Source organism: Nannizzia gypsea, genomic scaffold (genome assembly GCF_000150975.2).
Source record: "Nannizzia gypsea CBS 118893 supercont1.8 genomic scaffold, whole genome shotgun sequence".
Taxonomy (NCBI): Eukaryota; Fungi; Ascomycota; class Eurotiomycetes; order Onygenales; family Arthrodermataceae; genus Nannizzia; species Nannizzia gypsea.
Genome location: NW_003345194.1, coordinates 694803 through 719103, shown reverse-complemented (window position 1 = coordinate 719103; position 24301 = coordinate 694803). Strand labels below are relative to the sequence as shown.

The 24301-nt window shown below is 49.2% G+C and overlaps 10 protein-coding genes across 10 annotated transcripts; 3 read left to right on the top strand and 7 right to left on the bottom strand.

Annotated features, from left to right (window-relative positions):
* Positions 1-126: 126 nt before the first annotated feature.
* MGYG_08114 (hypothetical protein) lies at positions 127-969 on the bottom strand (the record flags this gene model as incomplete). The annotated part of the gene is made up of 1 exon (XM_003169892.1): positions 127-969. One exon carries the CDS (start codon positions 967-969, stop codon positions 127-129), a length of 843 nt encoding a protein of 280 aa, XP_003169940.1.
* Positions 970-1631: 662 nt separating this feature from the next.
* On the bottom strand, positions 1632-2228 carry MGYG_08113 (hypothetical protein; the record flags this gene model as incomplete). The annotated part of the gene is made up of 1 exon (XM_003169891.1): positions 1632-2228. The coding sequence occupies one exon, from the start codon at positions 2226-2228 to the stop codon at positions 1632-1634; it is 597 nt and encodes a 198-aa protein (XP_003169939.1).
* Positions 2229-3183: 955 nt separating this feature from the next.
* Positions 3184-4695, top strand: MGYG_08112 (hypothetical protein; the record flags this gene model as incomplete). Its single annotated transcript, XM_003169890.1, has 1 exon — positions 3184-4695. One exon carries the CDS (start codon positions 3184-3186, stop codon positions 4693-4695), a length of 1512 nt encoding a protein of 503 aa, XP_003169938.1.
* A 511-nt stretch (positions 4696-5206) lies between these two features.
* On the top strand, positions 5207-6337 carry MGYG_08111 (receptor expression-enhancing protein 3; the record flags this gene model as incomplete). Its single annotated transcript, XM_003169889.1, has 3 exons — positions 5207-5235; positions 5301-5450; positions 5539-6337. The coding sequence occupies 3 exons, from the start codon at positions 5207-5209 to the stop codon at positions 6335-6337; spliced, it is 978 nt and encodes a 325-aa protein (XP_003169937.1).
* A 1168-nt stretch (positions 6338-7505) lies between these two features.
* MGYG_08110 (hypothetical protein) lies at positions 7506-8250 on the bottom strand (the record flags this gene model as incomplete). The annotated part of the gene is made up of 3 exons (XM_003169888.1): positions 7506-7749; positions 7949-8061; positions 8218-8250. The coding sequence occupies 3 exons, from the start codon at positions 8248-8250 to the stop codon at positions 7506-7508; spliced, it is 390 nt and encodes a 129-aa protein (XP_003169936.1).
* A 2010-nt stretch (positions 8251-10260) lies between these two features.
* Positions 10261-11524, bottom strand: MGYG_08109 (hypothetical protein; the record flags this gene model as incomplete). The annotated part of the gene is made up of 2 exons (XM_003169887.1): positions 10261-10530; positions 11258-11524. The coding sequence occupies 2 exons, from the start codon at positions 11522-11524 to the stop codon at positions 10261-10263; spliced, it is 537 nt and encodes a 178-aa protein (XP_003169935.1).
* A 305-nt stretch (positions 11525-11829) lies between these two features.
* MGYG_08108 (eukaryotic translation initiation factor 4 gamma) lies at positions 11830-16275 on the top strand (the record flags this gene model as incomplete). Its single annotated transcript, XM_003169886.1, has 5 exons — positions 11830-12126; positions 12231-15569; positions 15635-15718; positions 15784-16166; positions 16227-16275. 5 exons carry the CDS (start codon positions 11830-11832, stop codon positions 16273-16275), a joined length of 4152 nt encoding a protein of 1383 aa, XP_003169934.1.
* A 242-nt stretch (positions 16276-16517) lies between these two features.
* Positions 16518-17885, bottom strand: MGYG_08107 (hypothetical protein; the record flags this gene model as incomplete). The annotated part of the gene is made up of 3 exons (XM_003169885.1): positions 16518-17326; positions 17610-17771; positions 17828-17885. The coding sequence occupies 3 exons, from the start codon at positions 17883-17885 to the stop codon at positions 16518-16520; spliced, it is 1029 nt and encodes a 342-aa protein (XP_003169933.1).
* A 378-nt stretch (positions 17886-18263) lies between these two features.
* MGYG_08106 (hypothetical protein) lies at positions 18264-19802 on the bottom strand (the record flags this gene model as incomplete). Its single annotated transcript, XM_003169884.1, has 4 exons — positions 18264-18886; positions 18952-19186; positions 19243-19460; positions 19520-19802. 4 exons carry the CDS (start codon positions 19800-19802, stop codon positions 18264-18266), a joined length of 1359 nt encoding a protein of 452 aa, XP_003169932.1.
* A 3042-nt stretch (positions 19803-22844) lies between these two features.
* On the bottom strand, positions 22845-23288 carry MGYG_08105 (hypothetical protein; the record flags this gene model as incomplete). Its single annotated transcript, XM_003169883.1, has 1 exon — positions 22845-23288. One exon carries the CDS (start codon positions 23286-23288, stop codon positions 22845-22847), a length of 444 nt encoding a protein of 147 aa, XP_003169931.1.
* Between the last annotated feature and the right edge of the window lie 1013 nt (positions 23289-24301).

The following is a 24301-nucleotide window of genomic DNA, read 5'->3' as shown; positions in this document are numbered from 1 at the left end:
ATAAAAATGCTGGTATTATTTCGTTTCTTTTGTTTTTCAACACTAGGGCAGGTATGATGTTAAATATTGAAAATGTACGCGGCACCCTCAACACCATGCATACCTGCTACGCCGTACATCGACCGTCTATTCGTTCGGGCCTTCGTTCGAGCCTCCGTGCGGGTCTTCGTTCGGGTCCACATTGTCGGGATACTTCTCCATTAACCGCTTTCGTATATCTTTGAGACATTCGAACTTGTTGTATTGTTCAAGGTCCGGCCAGCCATGCTCTCGATAAATCCCCTGTAAAAACTCAACAAACCCAGACAAATCGCCGTAATGATAGACATCGATAACAGTGAGCGTATTAGTAGGGACGAAGAGCAGACGGCGAAACTGGTCCTTGAGAATTTCAAAGAAGTCAGGGATAGCCCAGTACGCACCCTCAGCGCGCCACTCTACCTCACTTATCAGTGCATAATCATACGGGTCATCCCAAACTCGCTCCCAGGGGGTATCATCGTCATGTTGAATATCTCCATGGCACTCTGGCCAATAAATAACACCAAGCTCTGTATCAAGGAGAAGAAGGAAATTATTCCGTCCACCGCTTGTAAGACCAATAACATGAGGTGGTACATTATTTATATCATAACCCTCTGAGCATACTTTAATACCCTCAGGGTTTGATTTCCCCTGATCCATATAGGCACAAGCGTCCTCCCAGTTTGCAAAGTAGCTATATGGGAAGCTCTGTGGTCCACCATTTCCAGGCTGGCGTATATAGGGAAGATACCGTAGTAGCGACGCGACTTCATCTGTTTTGCCCAACTGTTGTATGGCACTAGGGGTAACTGAGGGCCAGCCTCCTTCTGGCGGCTCCAGGATATCGCCCTCCTTTAGATATAGGGTGGTAAGAAATTGGTAGTACCCACGTACTGCGGCGATGCACTCCTCGCGTGAGTAGCTGATGTCGCAGAGCTCCGGCATATTGGCAGGCGGGTCGGTTTGATAGGTTGCGTAGAATGTTGTTGGATGCTCGTTTAACTGTGTAAGATGCCTGTATCCTTATTGTCCTTGTAGGGTATCACAAACATGTCCAGGTCTGGTGGTGGGAATTTATGTCCAGAGGGCCACCAGAGACGGCGGGTAAAATTGCAAGTGTAGCCGGGGTGCCGTAAGGTTATCCGTAAAGTTATTTCCATATAATTATCGGCATCCCCATCAAGAACCCCCTCTCACATATAGAGCTGAGGATTGCCCATTAGTCATGCCTCTCCCGGTATCCCTGGAGGTATCTCAGCAACTGCAGCATATCGAGTGAGGTTCAAATAAACAAGGCTTGATCTGCTAGCAAGAAGGCAAAAGAGCGGATGCCGTCGTGCACGTCCCAACGCCATTCCGGGAAAGGATCTTCGCAAGCATTATTAGGTAATGTCAAAATAAGTAGCTTAGTCAGCTTCCATCCGTATTTGGACCTGGAAATCTCTGCATGTAATAAGAGACCAAGCTCTCTAGTCACCACAATGTACACGGTTATACGCTCTGCAACGTTGTAACCAATCATTTATTACCTTTTGCTGTTATAACTATAGTACTAGTGAAGGAGAATATAGAATGCAGATCTCTTCGAATATGGAGTACTAGGCTCATTAATCCCTTCCCTTGGGAGTCGTCAAGTTAGCAAACGGAGGGTATTGTTTTGGATCTTCGTAGAAACGCGCCCCGTGATCTTTCAAAAGCTGAGACTGCTCATCCATAGTGATTGCCAACCTTAACATCCCAGAAAGCCTGTTGAGGATACGGATCTTAACAGGTTCGTAGCCATCATATTGATAAACCCATAACCCGCCAGTAGAAGGCCATCCGTACAAGGACACATTTTCTGTTGCCTCGAAGTCTATAGTGTGATAGTCTATATAATCTGCCTGCCAGCTTGCACCAATTAGGCGTAGCTTCTCCGCAAAGGCATCCTCCTCCGTCTTATTAGTTGACGCTTCTATTTGTTGGAATCGATCAAGCCCGAGAAAATTGAGCTCTGGAATGGTTGCGAGCTTCACCCATTTTCCACCTCCGCATCTCGTCGGACACGTGGGATCTCTTAAAGGCCAGGCTTTGACCAAAGCACCTGTCCCGACAAACTCAAGCCGGAGTCTTGGTGGAGGATCGAATCGGAGTCGAGGGGGGCTAATGAAAATTTCGGTTTGTTCTGTGTCATTTGATATTGAACGCGGAGTAAACCATTCCATCATGATTATGATTGGCCGTTCATCTATAAACGCAATGACGCAGAGGCTAGTGTAACTAAAGCATAAGCATTTGAAGGTCTGATTGTGAATTCGACTTGGGGCGCTTGTACTCACAGTGCCCAAATAGTAACTAATGTTATCACAACCCAAAATGATAGGACCCGGAAACGCATTATAACTTCCTTTTCTTTGGCTGGCTGCTTATAAAAACATAGCACCACGTAAGTGGTTATTAACTAGTTAATAGGAGGGGCCCTTGGCAGTTACCGCGATTTCTGGAGAAACGTTGAATCTAAAAATCGCGGAGAGTTACTCCTCTAGCTTTATTTGAAAGCTTGCGCTCGATACCAGCCTGGCTATAAAGTGGCTTAATAAGTAATTACTACTAGGCTCCAGTATAATGCTAGCCAGTACTCCTTACCTAAGTAGTTAGTTATTATTGGCTGTGTGAGCGGCCCCTCCTTGGCAGGACGCATGCTCTGTGGCATGCCCGCAGGCTAGGGGCAAAATAATAGAGAAAATGAGGCTCAAGCCGAGGAAGAGGAACCGAAAATACCCGAGCAAAATAAATGTTGAAAGATAGTCATAGTCTTAAATAGGTCATGGCATCATTAGGACCATTCTAAAATGGCTGTCTCGCGGCAGTTAGCTCTTTCAGTTGAATATTTCCTCAACACGATATCATTTAACTATGCGAGGAGTCAGTGATTCAGGGGTTGGTGCGCGCTAAGCCATGTCCCATAATTACATTTTCAGTTATACGAGCCGCTGAGCCCCGTTGATCTTCGGCTGAAACACAGCAACAAAGTGGCCATGAGGGGCGTCGATTAGTAGCCTCAGGGACGTCCTTTCGACCGTCATCATATAAGCCTACGGAGTACTTCGTACCCGATAGATATCGAAAGAATACCATCTTCAAAATCTATGGAGTGCGTGGCTCAAGTCGTTTTGAACAATGACATCGACGCTTACCACCCTCCCCCCCGAGATCCAGATATTGATCTTCTCCTACCTGCCCAATAGCACCATTAAGAAGCTACGCCTGACATGCTCGGTGATAAGAAACACCGCCCTTCTCAACGTGGAGCGAGTCTTTCTGTCCATCCATAAGCGAGATATCGAGGTATTCTGCTGCATAGCTAGCCATGAGACTCTGCGTCTGCAAGTCAAAGAGCTCATATGGGACGACGGTGCGTTCAGCCCCGCCCCCATCGAAGACGTGCTGGAGCGGGAAGGCCACTATGTCGGAGCAGTCACCGGTTTGCACTATGACAAGGTCCCCGAGGAGCGGCGCCAAAAGGGGTCGCCAACATACTGTCCCAGGTGGTTCACGCAGGTGTGCGATGAGAATCTCGAGCGGCTGGCTAAATGTGAGTATGAGCTGCAAACTGAAGCAGGGCTGGAGGAGCGGATGATGGAAACTCGTCGCTTGACGCCGCCAGCGGAGTCATGGGAAACGTATAAGGGGTATTTCCTGGATCAGGCGAAAGTGATTGCGTCTGGAGAGGATGTGGAAGCTCTCAAGTTAGGACTGGAACGGTTTCCTGCCCTGAGGAAAGTAAGGATTATCCCGACAGCGCATGATAAGCTGTTTCTGCCTCTATACCGGACGCCTAATATACGGAGCATGCCGTATGCGTTTAACTATGCCATGCCTGAAGCATGGGTGTCCTCGCTGGAAACTACATTCCCCATCGACGCCAATCTATGGGACGAGGAGGTCGAGGAGTATCTCAAAGACCAATGGCGAGGATTCCGAATTGTTACGAAGGCTCTTGCCGAACAGGCTGGCAAACACAGCGTCTCGGAGCTGATCGTCGATCCATGCAGCCACAAGACGGGCATCAACTACCACATCTTCAACGGTCCCTGTCGAGAACTGTCCGACTTTACCACGATACTGGAACAGCCCGGCTTCAAACGCCTTGATCTCCCTCTTTTCGTCGGCGGGAGGGACGACTCCGTCTGGCCACCGTTCAAGGACAGCCATTACCACTCTGCCTTGTCCAGATGCGCTGATCTGGAGCACTTCTCGTTCCGCACTGATAGAGGCATATTTGCAACCGAGAACCTGTCGATGGAACATTTCACTTCTCTTCTGTCTCTCTTCCCCATAGACAAGTGGTCGAAACTGCGACATTTTACCCTCTCGAGCATCCCCGTGGTTCAGTCTGATATCCTCGACTTGCTTGCCGCGATGCCATCAACGCTTCGGACCGTCGAACTAAGCCAGTTGCTCTTCATCAGTGACAGGGAGAACTATAGGTCCCTGCTGACCGGCATGCGTGATACGCTTGACTGGAAGCAGAGAGCCGTCGAGGACCGGCCACAGGTCACTTTCTGGGTCAAGAAGCCGTCCGCCATGCTGAATGCGTACATGGAGCAGGCCGTGAACAGGTATCTCTATGATGATGGAGAGAATCCGATGCAGGTTGGGCCTGGCAGGGAGGTGTATTTCTCTGGGTAGACAGCCACATCTATTGAACCCGCAGTCGTCAACATGTCTCTGCCTGTTAGCTCATCAGTAAACTACTTCTACGAACTCCTTTTCGATTAGACACAGAGTAGATGTCGAGTATGTATAAGTCTTATCGTCTATCCTCATGTTTGCAGCCGGTGGTGGCAAGACAAGTTTCCCTTTTGGCAAGTTGGGCCGACGAGCGTCATCGCGCGTTTTAGTCAGAGTCAAACCGAAGTAAGACAGCGAGTGACATCTGCGACATGACAACTACACCACAACTACTGTGCAACTACTATACAACTACGCCATCGGCAAGCGACAGACCGCTCGTGATACGTCGCCGACGCACAGCTGGACCAATTGGCTAAGGACGCCGTTGACTACAGCCTGCCGGACAAGGCAGCTTTATTTTTCCAGCATCAGAGTTACTGTAACTACAAGCTGAGCTAGCTGGGCTGAAGAAAGCTCACCAACATCCCACTTCCGCTTCCACTTCCACTTCTTCCACTTTACCGCGATGTTCGGCATCGTCGCAGACCTGCTGGCGTGAGTCTATGTTGTCTACCAGTTGAGGATGGACAGGATAAAGCTAACGGATGGTCTGACAACAGGGCCGTCGCCACGGTTCTCTTCCCCGTCTTCGCTTCGTACAAGGCCCTCCAGACCCGCGATGTGACCAACCTAGCTCCCTGGCTGATGTACTGGGTCGTTTACTCGGCCATCACCCTCGTCGAGTCATGGACGCTCTTCATATTATCATGGTGCGTCCTCTACTCTCAAGAGCAGGCCCATACGGTCGTCCGAAAACCAGGATAATGTATATACTGACAGATGGTGATGTACATACAGGTTCCCGTTTTATAGCTGGATACGCCTATTCGCACTTTCATATCTTGTCCTTCCGCAAACACAGGGCGCAAAGAGACTTTATCTCGAACACGTCGAGCCCTTCCTTCGCCATCATGAGCGTGAGATCGAGGACTTTATAGGCCAGGCTCATTCTCGCGGCAGTGCGATGGGACTGCAGTACTTGAAGAAACTTATCGATCTGATCAGGACAAAGGCGATGGGGCTGCAGCCTCTTTGGGAAGGACAGGGACAGGGACAACCCGAGACCAACGTTGCGGCACCGTCGTATGCGCAGGCTCTGTTTTCGAGATTCAGTTTGCCCGCGGTGGGTGCTGGGCCGGCTCCTGGTGCCAGTGGCGGTGCCGCAGGTGGCTACGGAGCACCGGATTTCGTCAGCATGCTAGGCAGCGTGCTGGGAGGGGCAGCAGGAGCAGGAGGGGCAGCAAAGAGTCCTGACGCCCAAGCTGCGGAGCTCAGTGCGTCTGGCCGTCTGCTACCTCGCCATGTCGCTTCTGCCCCGCGATCGGAGCAGGCAGCGTACATAGCTTCTCAGCGAGACCATCTGAAGGTTCTGCTGTCAGCGTATGAGCGGGAATTCGGAAGTCTTAGCTCTGCTGCTGGCGTTGGTGCTGGTGGGCCCGATGAAGCAGTAGGAGGCTTCGAGAGCAGCGGCCTACGCAAGAACAGAAGCGATAACTCGTTTGAGAACATCGAGCACGAGGATCTGGGCGCCTCGTCGGCCTTTGACACACATCGGTACCCCGACCATCGACGGCCAAGGATGGGCGATTTCGAGTGATGGTCCCGTCGGGCCGTATGCATGCACGCATAGGTTACATGCATTTCCTGGGTCAGCATAAATATATAAACTGCCTGCCTACCTTACCTACCTAGTTAAATTACTGGATTTTAACTACCGGTACCATCCCGGCTGGCTTTTCTTTTTCTCGGAAGTAATAACGGGTATCCCGCTGGCTAGTTAGCAGTCTTCAAGTCAGCCTGCAGAAGAAATACTGTCTTCATGCGAGATAATGCTGTGAGCCTTGCTCTTACTTGCCTACTTAGTTACCCAACTGACGGGTGCCATGTACATACCCCGTACCATCAGGCAGCCTGTCTACTTAGATCTATCCATCCATCCATCTGTCTGTCTGTCTGTCTGTCAGTTCCATGGATCAAGCCAGTCCTCCGTACGCCCTGACTGTCTGCTCCATCTGCCTCTTGCCTTACCTTGACAGCCATGCAAACCGTTAGGCGTAAAAGGTAGTTAGTTAAACCCGTATTTACACCGAACTTCTCTCCTTACTTTCTACGCCTTGCCTCTCTATCCCTCACGCCGCCACCTGCCTCTCTCTCCTGTAACCATCCGCCGTAACCGTCTCTCACTAACTCTTCCGTCTTTCTTTTCTTCTTCGTCCTCTTGCTTTCACCACTAAAAACCATTCATTATTATCGTCGACTCTTTGATTATTACCAAACTTACCGTATCATAATGGTAATATCTTACTCTGTGTATCAAAACGGTATTAGAATAATGGCTTAGTAAGTATTAAAGGCCAGTGACGTCATTGGCTGTTGCAAACGCTTCAACTACGAACCACGGAATAAACAACCATCTTCAAAGCCACATATTTGATATATATAAAAGTACACCTACTGAACCCTTCGTATGGTGGTTCTTTGAATAGTTAGACTTACTAAATCATATATCGAGTATTAGGCGGCAGACTTCTTAGGAACCTGCGTTTCAGAGTTCTTCTGGTTGAACTTCTCACCGCGAAGATGGTAGAGAACTGTGCAGGTGGATGGGAAGCAGCATAACAGTGGCGGCAGCGACGATAGCGTCTTTCTCGCTGTTCCATGTCCTCCAGCTCTCTATCTCTCTGGCTGTCGCTCTAGCTCTCTCCTTGCGCCTCTCACTCTCCATCTTCTTCTCTTGCTCCCTCTTACTCCCTCTCCATTTCTACCTACGTTTCTTTCGCTCTGCTCCACTCCATTTTTATCTCCCTCTCCCGTCCCCTCTTCCACTCCTTTCTCCTCTCTTTCTCCCTCTCTTTCTCCCTCTTCATTTCCGCCTCCCTCTCCCTGCGTCTCTCCTTCTCTCTCTCCCTCATCCTCCGCTTCGCTCTTCTCCACTCACCCGCCTCGGCACACAACTGATCCATTTTTTCCTGATGCCGTTTGAATTCTACGGCATCTTCATGTGGGGTCCTAGTACTAATTAACCCAGTATTCTCAGCAATACCCCTGGAACGAGGCTACTTACTGTCCATTTCTCCTTCTATGATATTTCATTTTACCATTAGATTTGATATAAAAATAGCGATGGTGCAAGGTCGCGATAAATCGACTGAGTACGAATAATGCGGTTAATGCGCATTTCTTCCCATTAAAGGATAATGGTACTTACATGCCCGCGCCTTCCGGTCGTTTAACTGCGCCCATATTCTCTACAGCAGAGTAGGGCGGCGGAGGACTGGTTTTGCTCATATTTGAGTCTTGGCTGGCGGGTCGTTGTAAAAACTAGAAGTAAGGGGGTTATTGTAAGTATTGAGGCGTCGAGGCGTTAAGCGTCCTTTTAAGAGTAATAATGAGGAAGGAAGAGCAGGATAGGAGCAGAAGAAGCGGAAGGATAGCAGGAGGGAGTTGCACGTAACTTATCTAATAGCTACGACTAACTATCATATTCGTCATCGACTCGTGCTCAACCATGGTTAAGTACAGTCGCCTTGTGAGCCAAATCTTTGCCTAGCCACTTACTAACTATTCCTCTCCTTGCCATCTCCTTGTATTCTTATCCTATGTCGGGAAATATATCTCCTCTGTTTATCTAGCCACCAAGAGGGATTGGCTAACGTCTGAATAAACTTGGTCTTGGCGCTTTAACTAGGTAGTCTTTCCTTTAAGTAACAAGTTAGGGCAACTACCTAGGTAGTTAGTGGGCCTAGGCTAAAATAAAAAGTACTTAGGTAGTCAACGACGTCAGAGGACAGAAGATACAATGTAGTTTCATTTGATGAAAAAGAGATAAGAATAAAAACAAACAAAAAATAAACAAACGACAATAGTGTAGAAACAAGAAAAAAAAAGAGAAGAAAAAAAGAGAGAAAAAAAGAGAAAAAAGTAGAGAAGAAGTGACACAATAAGGTCAAGAGAAGGAGAAATTGAAGAGAGGTTTTAGCTCCCATTCGCTGGGAGTTGCCGATGTCGGCGCTGGCTCTAGTATAGGTACTAGAGGTATAAGTGCTAGAGTTGGGTGCTGGAGCTGGCTCCTGTGCAGGTGCCTTAATCGGCGCTTGTACTGGCGCTCGTACTGGTAATAGAGCTAGTGCTAGAGCTGGGGCTAGATTTACTCCCATTTCCACATCAGGAGGCCTATTACTTATATACATTAGCCTATATCTTATAGTTATTTATAACTTGGATTACTTACCTATTACCAATAGTAATACTATGTGTAGTCCCATCAGGCGCCTCTATTGTAAACTTTCTCCCCCAATAATATCTAAAATAAAATGGTAAGTATTAACTCTATATACACAATATTAATACCTTCTTACCGGCGACTCCATTTAACGGTTTTATAAAGTGTTAATATAATAACATATATATCCCCGGGATAATGTGCCCTCGAGGCACGTTATCTTCTTGGGGAATTATATTGTCTCGTGCAGGATCGCCATGCGGGGTCATTGGCGCTGGAAAATCGGGGTGAACAGGATTTTGAAGTTTCCCTAGATTGTAACGAAACAAATTATTTTTGTTAAAATGGCGTGTATCCATTGGAGTAGAAGCAGTGGGATATCCATACTAGGGTGTATATTTGCTCCTTGGGTTGAATAGCATATTTGATAAATATGAATAACAACCAGTCCATATGTGGCCGGGAAGTTGGGAGGGAAGATAGGCCCCTGTGCCATGGCAGCGGTAGTATCAGGGGCAGTAGTAGTGGTATGGTGGCGCTGATTCGTGTGCCGTTGATGGACTGAGACGCGCAGTCAAGGGTGTAGATGAGAAGATGTCTTGTTTAAAATCAAAAGGAAGAAAAGAAAAAGAAGAAAGGGAGGGGAAGACGTGGGTTGTAAATAAAGGCGTGCTTACTGTTTATTTAGCCGCGGTAAACTTAGCAGTAGCACTGAGGCAGCGGCGCTTGCCGTCTTGTTGTGTTGATGAGTCAAGATGACTAATCATTAATATGGACCCGCCTTAGCTAGCTATAAGTAGTTAGTTAGGTAACTAGCGGGAGGTCAATGCGGCAGCGCTAAGTTTATTCGGACGTCGGCCTATCGTTTACTTGTAGGCAGTCTTAAATACCTAAGTAGGTAATATAGATATTCGTTCTGAGGAGGGATTTAAGGGGCAGCTGGAGGAGAAGAAGTTATATTATTGATAATAACTAAGTAATGACAAGGTTTTGCCAAGAGTTGCCGTCGGGATACTAGGAAGAGGAAGTCATCATTGTTGACTCTACGGTTCTATGACGACATGGATGCCATAGATTGATAAACCTTTTGCCCTTATCTTCGTGTCTTGGAAATACATCTTCATTATCTCAAGTAAATGTAGCGACTAGTCGGTATGTTTTATTTCTATTTTCATAATAGGCCGCTTCTGTGGGCCAAAGAAGACGAGTTCTGCTCGAACTCGCGGATTTGTCTTATGGTAAATTTAATAGATTTTGATCTACGTCATCTCTATATAGTTAGCGAAGAGTAAGTGCTACTACTGTAATGTAAGGAGCAGCTTCCTATAATTTGAGAATCCAGTGGTATAAAAGACTGCTTGGGTAGCGTATATGACCATATCAACAACAATAATAACAACATCAACATCAACAATAACAATAACAACAACAACAACAACAACAACAACAACAACAACAACAATAACAACAACATCAGCAGCAGCAGCACTAGCAGCACCACCACCAGCAGCAACAGCAACAATAGCAACAACAATAGCAACAACAGCAACGGCGACGGCAAGATGGCCCTACCAAGCCTCCCACGATGGGCCGAATGGCTAGAGCTCGTGTTAACCATATTAATTTTTTTAATAAAAGCCATCCCATGGCTTCGAAAGTAAGTGAAATGGGTATCTTGTATATATCTAAAGTATATACTAACCATATTATTACAGGAATTTGAAAAAGATACCATACCGTGTGGTAACTGACCAAGACGGCTATGTCCGTCTTATTAGACGGGAGGCGGAAGACACAACAACTAGTTGATTAAAAAAAAAAAAAAAAACATCTTTTTTGGGTAGGAGGGATGGCGTTTTTTGTTTATGTTTTTTTGTTTTTATTTTTATTTTTTTTTTTTTTCATTTGTCTCAGGCATGTTTTTGCCTATAATCAATAAAAGACATATTTTTATCCCCATTTATTTTCTCACTTTCGAAACAAGGGCATCCGATATTGAGTGACTTTTGTCTCTTCTTTCGTCCCTGTGGTGTCTGCTTATGCAAGTATTACATAACCTAACCGTATTACATAATTATCTTAGTCATATCTTAGTCATGTAATATTGACATGCGTAACTTACGATACCGTCACAAAACCAAACCAAAAGCTAAAAAAAAAAAAAAAAAAAAAAAAAAACTTCTTTTTTTTTCCGCACAAGAAGACGACGACGAAGACGAAGAAGACTTGAAGTTCGACGTCCGACTTCAACTTCAACCTTCAACCACCAACCACAACTATCAACAGTCCACAAACCCCAACCAAGAACCGCTTTAGAACCGCCTCAGACCCCCTGTTGTGCCTCTCCTTCTCTTCTCCAGGAAGCAGGGCGCCCCGCGGTCTCACGCAGTCGTCCTCTTTTGCCCGCCTGTCTGGCCGTGGTTTCACTCGTCTTTCTCTTCTTCTTACTTCTTCACAGGCAGGGCCTCCTTTCTGCGGGTGAGTCGACAGCGCTCGTTTCTTCCTCTTTGCGGCCTGCTGCGTCTCCTGCGTCTCCTGCGGCTGTCTCGATCTTTGCGCCATCTCCCAGCTGCTCGTTTTTTGCGCCGGAGTTGCGGCCTATGTGAGGGAGCCGGGAAGTTTCAGGTGTTAGGCGGACTGGGACTCTTCAACAAGCCCAACATCCTCATCAATATTAATATTAATACTGCTGCTACTTGCTGTTTTTTGACTGCTTGAAACTGGCCCAGCTAACAGGTCTAGTCGCAGCATCTCGAGTTGGAGCTGGAATCTCTTGAGATCCTCTGTTCACCTCGACCTTCCTACACCTCCCTTGCGACGCCGCTACGACCCCCCTACATAATACAACCCAAGAACTGCCCTGTTTAATGACATCTGTCTCCCGGCCTAACCTCCGCTTCGGCGCGGTCGAAGGCTCTCCTAGGATGGGACCGCCTGCTGTCCCAGCTAACCAGCAACAGCAGCCACAGCAAGCACAGCAGCAACAACAACAGCAACAGGCTTCCCTCGGTGTAGGCCCTTCTAGCAACTCGCGGGGGCCTTCGCCGCATGCTTCTCCTTCTCCCATTCCACAGCCCTTGGCCAGCGGTGGTCGTCCCCCGTCTTCTCTCCAGGGCTCAGGGAATAACTTGAATTTCATAGCTGATATGGACCAAAATGACCAGGTTGGTTTCTTCCATTTTTCTTTTCTTTTTTTTTACCACCATTTTTTTCCCCTTTGACATACCTTCTTGATATATACAAAAATTCATCCATTAACATTTAATAGCGAAACATGAGGCCAAATCACCAGCCATATAGGCCGCATCCGAACACTCGAGGCGGTCCGAACATGAATGCTCGATACAACAACACCCAGCAACGGCCGTACGGTGGCTACCCGAACCCTCCACATCAGCACCGGCATCAAAATCATCACCAACACCAGCACCAGCACCAGCATCAGCATCAGCACCAGCACCAACAGCCCGGATCGAGCCCCGCGCTCTCCCACACGAACCCGGCTACTCCCCAGATGGCTCCCGTGCCCATGACAAACCCGCAGATGCAGCCCCAGCAGTATGGTGCTTATCCTCAGCCCATGGCAGCTCAACAAGTAAATCAGCATCCGTTCCCTTCTTCCTCTTCTTCCTCATCTTCCTCCACCAAGTTTCACAGCAAACGCCGCTCTTCTTATCACAAAAAGCACTTCTCTTCCTCACACTATACCCCTGCTCCTCCTTACCATCATCCCCATCACAATGGCCCCATTCCCCTTCCTCCTACTCCTTCACTACCCCCTCCGCCACCACCTCCTCCTCACCAATTAACGCATCAATCATATCAACCCCCTTCTTATGAGCCTCCATCCCTTCCTCCACAACTACATCCGCTCCCTACTCCCCCTCCTCAAGTTTCCTCACCAATTACTACGGCGGAACTGCCACCACAAGAAGAGCAGCAGCGGCCTTCTCACATATGCCTCTCGCCGGAAAGCGGCAATTTTGAACATCTTCTAACCAAATTCAAATCTCAGGGCTACCCTCCTTACGATAACAATGCCTACTACTACCCTGGCCAATACAGCATGCAGCCCATGCCCATGGTTCCCTCTTCTCCTCGAAACAGTTACGGAATCCCTCAACAACCTTATATGCCAGGCCAGTACGCCGCTCAGCCACACCAGATGCCCCAGGGTGTACCCATCGCCAGATCTTCCTCTCAATTGTCTGCCACTGACCGGCCCGGTAGCAGCCTCAGCCAGGTGCCTCCAGCTCCCGGCCCAGGCGGCCCCGGACACCATCACACTAACAGCCGCAACAACAATGGAAGCCCCGTCAACCAGTCCCCCTTCGTCGTACCAAAGAAACACAGCCCTCTGATCATCCGTGACCCTGGCAGCGGTGCTGTCGTAAAGCCGTCAAGCTCGCCTGCCCGTGGATCCGCCTCTCCTGCTAAGCCAGGTGTTACACCTACTTCCACCCCGCCACCTCGCACCGCCAGCCGCGGAGAACCAGATGCCACTGATGCTAAATCTCAGACCGGTGAGGAGAAGAAGCAGAGCTTCCAGAATGCCGTTGTCCAGAGCCTTCGGGAGAAGGAAGCCGCTGCTTCAAAGGCCGAGGAGAAGGCTGCTACCGAGAAGCCTGCCCCCAAGCCAGAAACAATCCCTGCTCCGGCTCCGGCTCCGGCTCCAGCTGCTACTCCCGCCCCTGCAAAGGAAGAGGAGAAGAAGAAGGAGGAAGAGGAGAAAGTGGTGGTAAGCGAACCCGCTAAGGCCGCTGAAGAGGATGAGATCGATTTTGATGCCATTGAGAGGGAGATGGCTGAGATCGAAGCCCGAGAAGCCGCTGCTGAGAAGGCCTACCAAGAGAAGAAGGCCAGGGAGAAGGCCGAAGCTGCTCTCAAGGCAAAGGAGAGAGCTGCTGCTGAGGAGGAGGAGCTCAAGAAAGCTGAGCGAGAGGCTGAGGCCGCCGAGGAGGCTCGTATCAAGAAACTCGAGTCTGGCGAGAACGATGCAGACAGAAAGGAGCGTGAATCGCTCTTTGCTTCTCTTAGGGGCAAATCAGCCACCCCTGCAGACACCCCAGCCGTTGCTACTCCCTCCGAGAGCGGCGCCGCAACTCCAGTCTCCGATACCTCGATGGGACCACCACAGCAGAAACTTCTCGCCGGCGGTGTTGGAAAGCGTGAGAAACCCGCCTCTCTCAAGCTCGAGACAAATAAGCAGGTCGAACCACCACAGCCTAGCGCGGCTATGAAATCTCTGCACTCCGCTCGATTCCTCGAAGACCCAAGCAACGTCGCCTACCCACCCTCCATTGTCTCACCCAACCCGGCACTCAACAACAACGCCCCCGCAGACCGCAAGTTCAAATACAACAAGGAATTCTTGCTGCAGTTCCAGAACGTTTTCAAGGAGAAGCCCTCCGTCGACTGGGATGCTCGTGTCCGTGAGACTGTTGGTGATGGATCTACTGATTCTGCTCGTACCCCCGTCCGCACTCCTGGCCCTCGATCTGGTGCTAGCCGTGGTCCTGCTCAAGGCCCCATGATGGGCCAATTCAACAATCCTGTGCGAACACATACACTCCCCGCCGGCTCCGATAGATTCCCCGTCATGAACGCTCCTCGAGGCTCGTCCAAGGGCGGCAACCCGTTCGGCCAATTCGGCCCCCTCAACCCCATGGGCGCTCGATCTGCCTCCGCCGCTGGCTCACAGCTTGGTGGCTCCCGTAACCCAAGCCACAGAGGTGCTCGCACCGGAAGCAGGCAACAGAAGAAGAAGGAGGAGGAATTGAGCAAGACAATGCCTCTAACTGCCAACGCCGACATCAAGCCTCTCAACACCTCCAATTCCGGCTGGAAACCACGCAGCATAGGCAGCAAGGGACCAGGTGCTGCTCCAGATGGCCATCTACCACCAGATGTTGTACAGGGTAAAGTCAAGAGTAACCTGAACAAGATGACACCCGAGAACTTCGACAAGATATCCGGCCAGATCCTCGACATTGTCGCTCAATCCAAGGACGAGTCCGACGGCCGCACCCTTCGCCAAGTCATCCAGCTCACCTTCGAAAAGGCCACCGACGAAGCTCACTGGGCATCCATGTACGCCAAATTCTGCATGCGTATGCATGAAAGCATGAGCCCTGAAATCAAGGACGAAAACATCCGTGACCGCAACGGCACCATCGTAGCGGGAGGCAGCTTGTTCCGCAAATACCTACTTAACCGCTGTCAGGAAGAGTTCGAGCGAGGCTGGAAAGTCAACATGCCCGAGAAGCCTGAGGGTGTTACTGAAGAGGTTGCCATGATGTCTGATGAATACTACAAGGCTGCGGCCGCCAAACGACGTGGTCTCGGTCTAGTCAAGTTTATTGGTGAGCTGTTCAAGCTGGGCATGTTGACGGAACGAATTATGCACGATTGCGTTAAAAGACTGGTTGATTATGACGGTGTGCCTGATGAGGCAGAAGTTGAGAGTTTGGCCAGTTTGTTGAGAACTATTGGTGCTAGTTTGGATAGCTCGGAGAAGGGACATGCGATGATGGATGCATACTTCGGTCGTATCAAGTTGATGATGGACACAACCGAGTTGCAGAGCAGACATCGCTTCATGCTTATGGTACGTCCTTGCCCTGTTCTCGTATATCAATGTTTGATCCGCTGAGTACTAACCTATGGTCATAGGATGTTATTGATTTACGAAAAGCCAACTGGGTATCAAAGGATGCCGACAAGGGTCCCAAGACCATTGCTGAGATCAGAGAAGATGTATGTCCCTACCAACTCCCTTCTAACTTAACTTTTTGTCGATATACATATGCTAACGGTTACAGGCTGCCCGCGCTCAACAAGAGCAAGAACTCGAAAGAGCCCGCCAACAAGCCAACAGAGGCGGTGGCGGTGGTGGACGCATGCACCTTGGCCGTGGTGACGCCCGTAACTTCGGCAGCTACGGCGCCCAAGTACCTCCACCAGATTACTCCAACAAAGTCGGCAGTGATGATCTACGTCGTCTAAAGACAGGCAGAAATACCAACCAGCCCGCTTCCTTCAGCCCATCTGGCCTACTTGGCTCAAGGAGCGGAAGCGGACGAAGAAATCTAGGACCTGGAGGAAACCTCGTGCGAGGCGGCGAGGATAGCGGCGCAAGCAGCCGCACCGGAACACCGCCAGCCGGAAAGGAGAAGAAAGATGAGTCTTCTCAAAATGCATTCGGGTAAGTACAGCATACTCTCTAACTACAGACATGTAACACACAATGCTAACAGATTTATAGTGCCCTAGCAGGTCTGGACGCAGGCGATTCCTTAGCAACCTCCCCATAGCCGTACTTAGACCTTTCCGTTGCTGCCTCAAAAATATGAATGCATCATACCATTTTCACAAAATTCGAGCCCGCCATACTAATTTTAATCTCCCTCTGCCTTCACTACCAACACGATGACCACATCCCTCTGCTCCTCTCTCACGTTTACTTCTTCCTCACGTTTACTTCGCGCCTACACGTCATGTTCAATCTTCTTCTTCTTCTTGTCATATCATTTTCCGTCCCGTCTTGTCTATCTATCTAGTTTCCGCCTTTCAAAAGCAATATATGCACCGTATACCCCGTTCCAGAAGCCAGAGTAGACCCAGCGACTTCATCTTTCACCCTCCACACACGAAACACCTCCAAGGTTTCTTTCATCCACCCTTCAAACACCTCATGAGACCGCAGCTGCTGGCCAACAACACACAGCGTAGGTCTCTCGGGCCGTTCCTCGCCCACGGACGGGCGCAAGCGACATATATCAGCACACGTCGCCACGAACGGAGCAATCAATGCATCATTGTATATACAATCACATGCAAGCAGCAGGTCGAAGCCAGGGTCATCTTCAGCGATGTCAGCGCTGATCGAACGTTTCAGCATATCAGGCGAATCCAACTCCCAATCCAACGGGACGAATTTGATCTTCTCCGACACTCCACCGCTGCTACAATCGCCAGAACCGCTTCCATCGTCTCCACGCCGAGCAGGGCTATTCTTCCTCTCACGTTCTGGCCGGTGATGAGGGTGAGGGTGGTGGTGATATTTGCCACCCTTTCGCTCAGTCTTTTTGCCAGACCTACTACTCCCCGTCGAACCCGCATACGAAGACGAAGAAGCGATCTTCCCATTTGTTCGCAAATTCTCATTGAACAGCTTCCGAACATACTCCTGATCAGTCGCGGCGTAACACCCTACTTTCGGACCGAGGGATACCGCCAGCACCGCCGAAGTACCACATCCCAGCTCGACGACGGCGGATTCAGAGTTTAAAACGGATGATTTCCATAGGGCATTGTCTTTCTTGCAGAGCCATTCTGCTAGTTTGGGAGTAACTTGCCAGAGAACTATTTCTGTTATCAGTATTTTTCTTTTCTTTTCTTTTCTTTTCCTTTTTCCATGTTTCTTTTCTCTCCAGTTTGTTTCATTTCATTTCAGTTCAGTTCAGCTCAGTTAGGCTCTTTGTTTATTTACTTCAGTTGTAGTTATGTGTTTGGTGACAGTGTCATTTTAGGTAGTGAAAAATTTGAACGGGTATTTCGTTAATTGATTGGCCACCTCAACCAGCCAACCAACCACTGGATATGGGTATAGATGTGGTTGCAGACGTAGCTATCTATATGAACGTACCTGCGCCTGTAGTTCCTCCTGCTCTCTTCGAGGATAAGATGGTTGGCGATTGACGGATGGTCAACTCTTCTCCGCCAACGGTGAGCTCAACGGTACTTGATCGGGGATCAATAAAGCCCAGGTTACTCGAGGGTATAGGATTTGAGAATTGGATAAAGGCATCTAAGACGGTTAGGTAATGTAAAGTAGATGATACCATTTGATTGGTTGATGCATACCATCTTCGGCGTCTTCGACTTCATGCCCAATTGTATCCAGAAGGCTGAGAAGGTCCATGATGAACGAACGTGGTGTATTGTCAGCTGCTGACGGCTGTACCTGTCACGTAAATGTTTTCTTCGCTTGCTATCTGGTCAAATGGCATGTCTGCGTTTGATACGATACGTTTGAAGCCGTGGCTGGTGTAGTGTAATTGGTAAGTCTGTTTGGGCTGGTTTTTTCGGCTATTTATTGCTAGGGCGGAAAAGCCGCTAGTCAGATTGAACCCTTAAACGAGTGGCAGCAAAGTATAAATGTGATAATCGAGCACGGGAGCAACATTGGAATTCATAAAGGTATATATTCATTCATATATTCATTGAAAAGCTATGTACACGTCTAAATATTCTAAATGATATTCAAGACGAAGAAGAAAAGATCTGGCTAGATATTAATCTACCAGCCGTAACGGGCTGGTGGGCCGTTGTATCGGAGGGAGTAGACACCACGCTCAATGCTGTTGAGGAGGATGTATCCGCTCTTAAAGTATGGGTAGGTGCTCCAGCTGCCGTGGAAAGAAACTTCTCCGCCCATCTGGTCATCCTCTGGGTGGCAGTCGAAGAAACCGGTTTGTCTGAACTTGGAGCCATCGGGCTTTTTCTCAACGGAGCTGACGTCAACGATGCGGAGACCAGAGCCGTAGTTGGCCTGGTAGGTGAGGCCGTTGAGGACGTACTGGTTGTGGTCGATAGACTTGGCGGGGGACTGGTAGAAACCGGTGTACTTTGGCTTAGCAAGCTCCTTGATGTCGAAGATGTAGGTGGTGGTGTGGTCCTTGCCGAGGGCGGTGCCGTCCTTCTCGTCGAGCTCGTCGTCGAGGAGCAGGTAGGTCATCTTCTTGGGGTCGGCGAGCCAGCCTTGGTGGGTGTAGGCAGAGCCTGTGTATGGGGTCTTGGAGATGATCTTGGGGCTTCCCTTATCGGTAACGTCGTAGATGGTAAGAGAGTCTTCGTTGTAGCCGAAGCAGATCTCTTTGCCCTTGTACTGGCGGTCGGGTCCAGTGTAGATGACGCATTGAGCTAGATGCACATTAGCATTGTTTGTTTACATAAATAACTATTAAATGCCCTGGAAGAAGACTCACCGTCATGGACGTATCCGTCAGAGTTGGCGCAGCCACGGGACTGTGGCTTGCTTGGGTCGGAAACATCGACCATGAAGAGACCTCCAGCACATTCGGTCTTTCTGCCGGTTCCAACGGCATAGATCATCTTAGTCGCCTCGTGGTGGACGATGTTGTGGGAGCTACCGAAACCGCTGAAGAAAGCGGTAAGGTCCTCCGTGATGGAGAAGGTCTTTGGCTTCTCAAGGTCGAGCAGCTATATGTTTCGTTAGCAATTCGGTCATCTTTCACTAAGGTGAAAATTCAATTTACCTTGCGCATGTCAAAGACCTGGAGACCGTGGTCCTTGGATTCGGCTCCAATGTAGACGTATCCGTCAATGACCTTCATGTCACGCCAGATACTGGGGACGGTCTGAGTGGGCAGACGACCCTTGTACTTAAGTCGTCCATCCTTGAGAATCTCGACGAAGGCGGTTCCATCAGTCTGGCCAATGGCACCGAATTCACGGCCATCTCTTGAGGTCCAACCTGTTACCCAGTCAGTACATTGACCTCCCAGTAGGCGCAATGAGAAGCTCTCGACTTACCCCAGACATCGTTACCCTCACGGGTAGTGCTGCCCATCTCCTGGTGGGTAAGGAAACCGTGCAGGTCAACCTTGTCGCACGAGTACTCTCCGGCCTTTCCGTGTCGGCAAGGAACGAAACGGTTGGTAGAGTTGCCATATTTTCCGGGAGCGAACATTCCCTTAGCTCTGTACTCCTCACGCTCAGCGACCTTCATGGACATCAGCCTGTTCATAGCGAACTCATTGGCGGCAGAGGCCAGGCCAGCTGCAGCAAGCAGCGAGACGGAAACGGAAAACTTCATCTTGATCGGCAACAAACAATTGTTGAGGTGGAGATGATGATGTGCTGGAGGGGATGGAGGAGAGAAAGGGAAATATCTCTAGCAGAGGTCAGGACGGATGGCCATCTTTATAGTAAAGATTGTCGTAGGAGGCTCTCCCGTCAGTCTCCCGTCTCATCTCCGTCCGTTTCTCTCCTCAACATATAATACGGGGGTATAAACAAGTCCCACAAAGAAGCAAAGTTAAAATCAAAATCGTTCTATTTTGATCCCCTGCTCCTGCTATCCAGCTTGTTATCTCGACGTTGCAAGGAATACCCCGAGACCCATGAGCTCTGCTAGGATCCCACTGATTGCAACGTCAGGATACCGTGCGAAGGCAAAAGGCAAACCCCGGAGAGGGTAAAAAGTAATTCCCCAGGTTACGGCACGAGCTTGGTGACAAGACCTCTTGAGTCTGGTATGTCGAGATTGGATTTCTGAGCTTTGCCATCTGATCACGATGTCGGGCTTGGACCCGCACGTAGCCGTGGTTGTTTCTTTGGTCGGCCGGATAAAACTGTTTCAGTGTTATCGGAAGAAGAAATGAAGGATTAACACTTTGGGGACCTTCACAGAAGCGCTAGAACCTGGGGTATCGACGACAGTAGAACAGGGAGCGAACGCGGATAGAAAAAAAAAGGTGGACTAAGGAAACTTAGGCGATGGAAATGTTCCATGCCAAGTCATCACTCAGTTACCAGGATATGAAAGTTCATAGGCCTTTCTGCTTTTACGAGATTCCCCATCTCAGCTGTTGTTCGCCATACATATCTGCTGTCGAGAGAATCTGACTTCGGTTGAAGCCTTTAGTGCTTGTTCCCTCGCGGACCCCTGGACGAAAAAGTGACCTTTCTCCGGACTGACTTGCAATCTGCCAAGTCGACGTCTCCATTTTCTGGGGGAGAGAGCGGAGGAGGTCATGCTCCGCAGTTCTCGTGCCAAGTGGAGAATTCTAATCTCGTTACGAGCGGTCAAAGATATTGCGATGTTTGAAGCTTCCGGAAGAATAATGGAGGCCCTTGGATTTCGATTCATGTTATCTCCGCGGCTGACTCGAGGGACCAAGCAACTTAACCTAAGTTGTCCCTTGGTCCGACATGCTCTTACGGAGTACTCTGGCGTTGATTCGTCTCACTGAAGCTTCCCGCTGTGTCCAGATAGACGCACCCCGCATGTGAAATCGAAATGTTCGTATAAGCAAGTATGTCAACAGCGGGTTTGACTTTAAGCTGCGAAGCTAATGTTGTAGATCCTCTCCCATCGATGGCTGATGGCTGGCGGAATGGATAAAAGTGGGAACTTTTGACTTTTTTCGTTTCTTCCTGCGTCCTGAGATCACGCAGTCGACCTCCTTGAACCAGCCTAGTGTGGCAATGACATTGCCATCTTGCGAGCTGGGGTGCAGTCCCTTCGAGCGGGACAAGCAATTTCCTAAGACTTCACTCACAATATGGTCAAGGCGATGCTCAAGGATGGGAAAGGAAGCATTTCGATCGACGCTGGAGATCTCGGGGAGAATCCAAATGCCTGGGATGGATGTCGATACATAAGACATAAGACAGCTGTCCAGGCATGCATGGAAGTTGTTCGGACCGTTTCGTCCTGATTCTCTGCAGGTGCGTTCTCTTTCACTGCACACTGCACGGGTGGCTTGGAGCCACACTGAGCCTTCTTGCATGGACGGACCCCTTCTGCCTCCGTTTCGCAGGTACGGGACGCCATAGTCAGACGCTAACAACTAGTATAGATGTGTTAGTGTGGTTTACCCCTGGCTTACTATGAAGTAGTAGAACTTATCTTGGGAATTGGTGAAGAGAGGGCCTGCGGAGGCTGCGGAGTTACATGCCAGGAAGAGTAGGAAACCGCCTTCCCCAAAGATCAAGGATATGGATGGCTACCGTTAATTCTGCAGCGCCGCCGTCCTGTGCCCAACGGGTTCTCATTGCAGAGCCGGGGAAGCTGGTCACGTTTGACATCTGTAGACCAGATTGAAATTGTTTGTTTTCCGATATCCACTATGGTGAATAGTTGATAATGAAGAATATATTAACTGATAGAAAACTAATCCTGCGATAAGGAGTGTGTTGGCCATCAGTGATATGGCCCACTTTGCAGTCGTTCCAGGGCCTTCCATCCGACGTTCAACCCGTTGACTAGGCCCTAACACGTTAGCTAGATATGTATCGGGACGGAGACGCTGATATCGTCATTTAATAATAACGATGCCGTGATTTATGAATGCAGTTGTTAGATTTCAAACACTCTGCATAATGTACGGCCACGCCAGGGACTCCTTAGTTCAAGTCTTGATATCATTTAGTGGAGGATGAGATGAGCGATGCATGATTCACGTAATAATGAGGTTTCGCACCCGAAGTTTGCAAGCATACCCCGGAGAGCTAGAACCCCTCACCTGGTCAAGTGAGTATTTCTGCAAGAGAACAGGCATCTGGGCATGGACGCCTACGAGCCCGATTCTGGGGAGAAATGCCGAGAGCCAGATGGGGAAGAAGTCGGCAGGGGGAATAAGGACCATGCACGCCCTTTCCTAAACAACTGGGAAGCGAACGAAACTGTTTTTTCATGTCAATACTCAGAAAAACGGACCTTGTCTTCCTTTCTTGGCCAGTAAAACATGAGTAAGAAGCAGAGGGAGGAGAAGAATGAACAGTGATGAGGTATTGATGTTGATTAGCAATATACCTGCTAATCCCCAGGCCAGGTATGGTCCATCCCCGCATTCGTATGTAAGTAGGCCCGTTGGGTAATCCCGGCAAGTTAGAGGGGTCCAGGATACTAGATAACTGACTATATATAGCAGGGCAAATCAAATAACCGAATGGTTATGACTCCCCGCTATTGCGCTATGCCGTGTCCACAGACAAAGAAAATGGAAAGCCCACAGATAAGAAAAAAAGGTCCACGGAAAACCCGGAGAAAAGGAGAAACAGACGAAGACAACAAAGAGAGGAAGACGAGGGAAGAATAATAGTAATAAGAAGAAGAAGCGAGAATAATAGATTAATTGGGCATGCCACACTCCTCGCAGCTGCATGGGGGACAGTCGCCCAACTCTGTGCCGCAACTCCAGCAGTCCGGCAGGGCTCCGCAACCAGGGGAAGGCGAGCGTGAAATGGCAGCCTTTAGTTCCTCCTCCTCCATCTTCTCCAGCTGTTGCTGCTGTTGATAATTCTTCTGGCTGCTGTGGTATGTAGTAGATCTCGATATAAATGGCAGTGGTATCTTCTCCAGATGTCTCGGTTTGACTGTTTCTCTCTTTGGCTTGAAAATCTTGAACTTGGCCGTGGCTGTCACCTTTGAAAGGCGGTTCAAAGGTATCGACTCCAGAGCAGGCTTGACACTGGGACCAGTCTGACGGCCTTGCTTGTATGGGGTATTAAGATTTTCTTTTGTCTTCTGTGGCTGGGCTGGCTTTGTAGCCGCGGTCTGCTCTGCTGGTGGCATCTTGGAAGCGCGTATACTGGTCTCTTCGGGTATTGTCCTGGCCGTGGCTGTCTTGCTGGTATCTCTGCTGTTACTATCTCGTGGTATCGACTCCTCACTGACTGGCTTGAGAGAGGTCTTCTACTGGGTATCTTGGGGTGTAACTTGACGCGCTTTTATGCCGTTGAAGCTGGCGGGAAGTTCCTAACTCTCTGTAGTCAACTCGGCCAAGTTAGTTACCTCGTCTTCATCCTCGTCTTCGCCTCATCCTCGCCTCACCACCAAACCCGGCGAACCAGCAGTGACAACCAGCAGCGTCTCCTGTCCGTCAATTCACTTCATCTTCGTCTTCTTCATCTTCGACGTCGCGAGTTGTCGTCGTTTTTATAAGAGAGAAAAAAGGAAGAAAAAAGAAAATAAAATATTATAAATATTCTGCTCACTCTGGCTACCCCAAAGAGGAAATAAACAACTACATCGAAATATTTGGAGAGAAACACGCAGAAACGACGAAGTTGGAGACAAACAGACGAAGACAGCGATGAAGACAGCGATGAGTAGGAAGATGAAGGTGAAGGTGAAGGTGAAGATGAGGATGAGGATGAGGATGAGGATGAGGATGAGGATGAGGATGGAGAGGATGAAGATGCCAGCAGGTGAAGAAGAAAGACGGCAGTAACTCGACTCCTGGTGCTGTCGACGGCCACTGACTACCTAGACTACGTAGTTACTCTTCAGTCGAGGTCACTATCAAAACCGACGACGAGATCGAGATGCCCGGACAGTGAATTACTAGTGAAGCCAGCGGTTAACTATGGGCTGGCCAAGGAGGCGCGAGCTGCCGAGGGTGAAGCACAAGATCGGATCTATCACCGATCTATCACCGACAGCCAGATCTGTGCAAGCCTTCCCATGGCATAGTTACACATCGACAGATAACTTCTGATACTTCACTAGAATACATTCCATAAAGAGTGCTGATGTTCAATATTATAACTAACACTCGGCCCTTTGCCTTCCTGCGAGGATGAGCT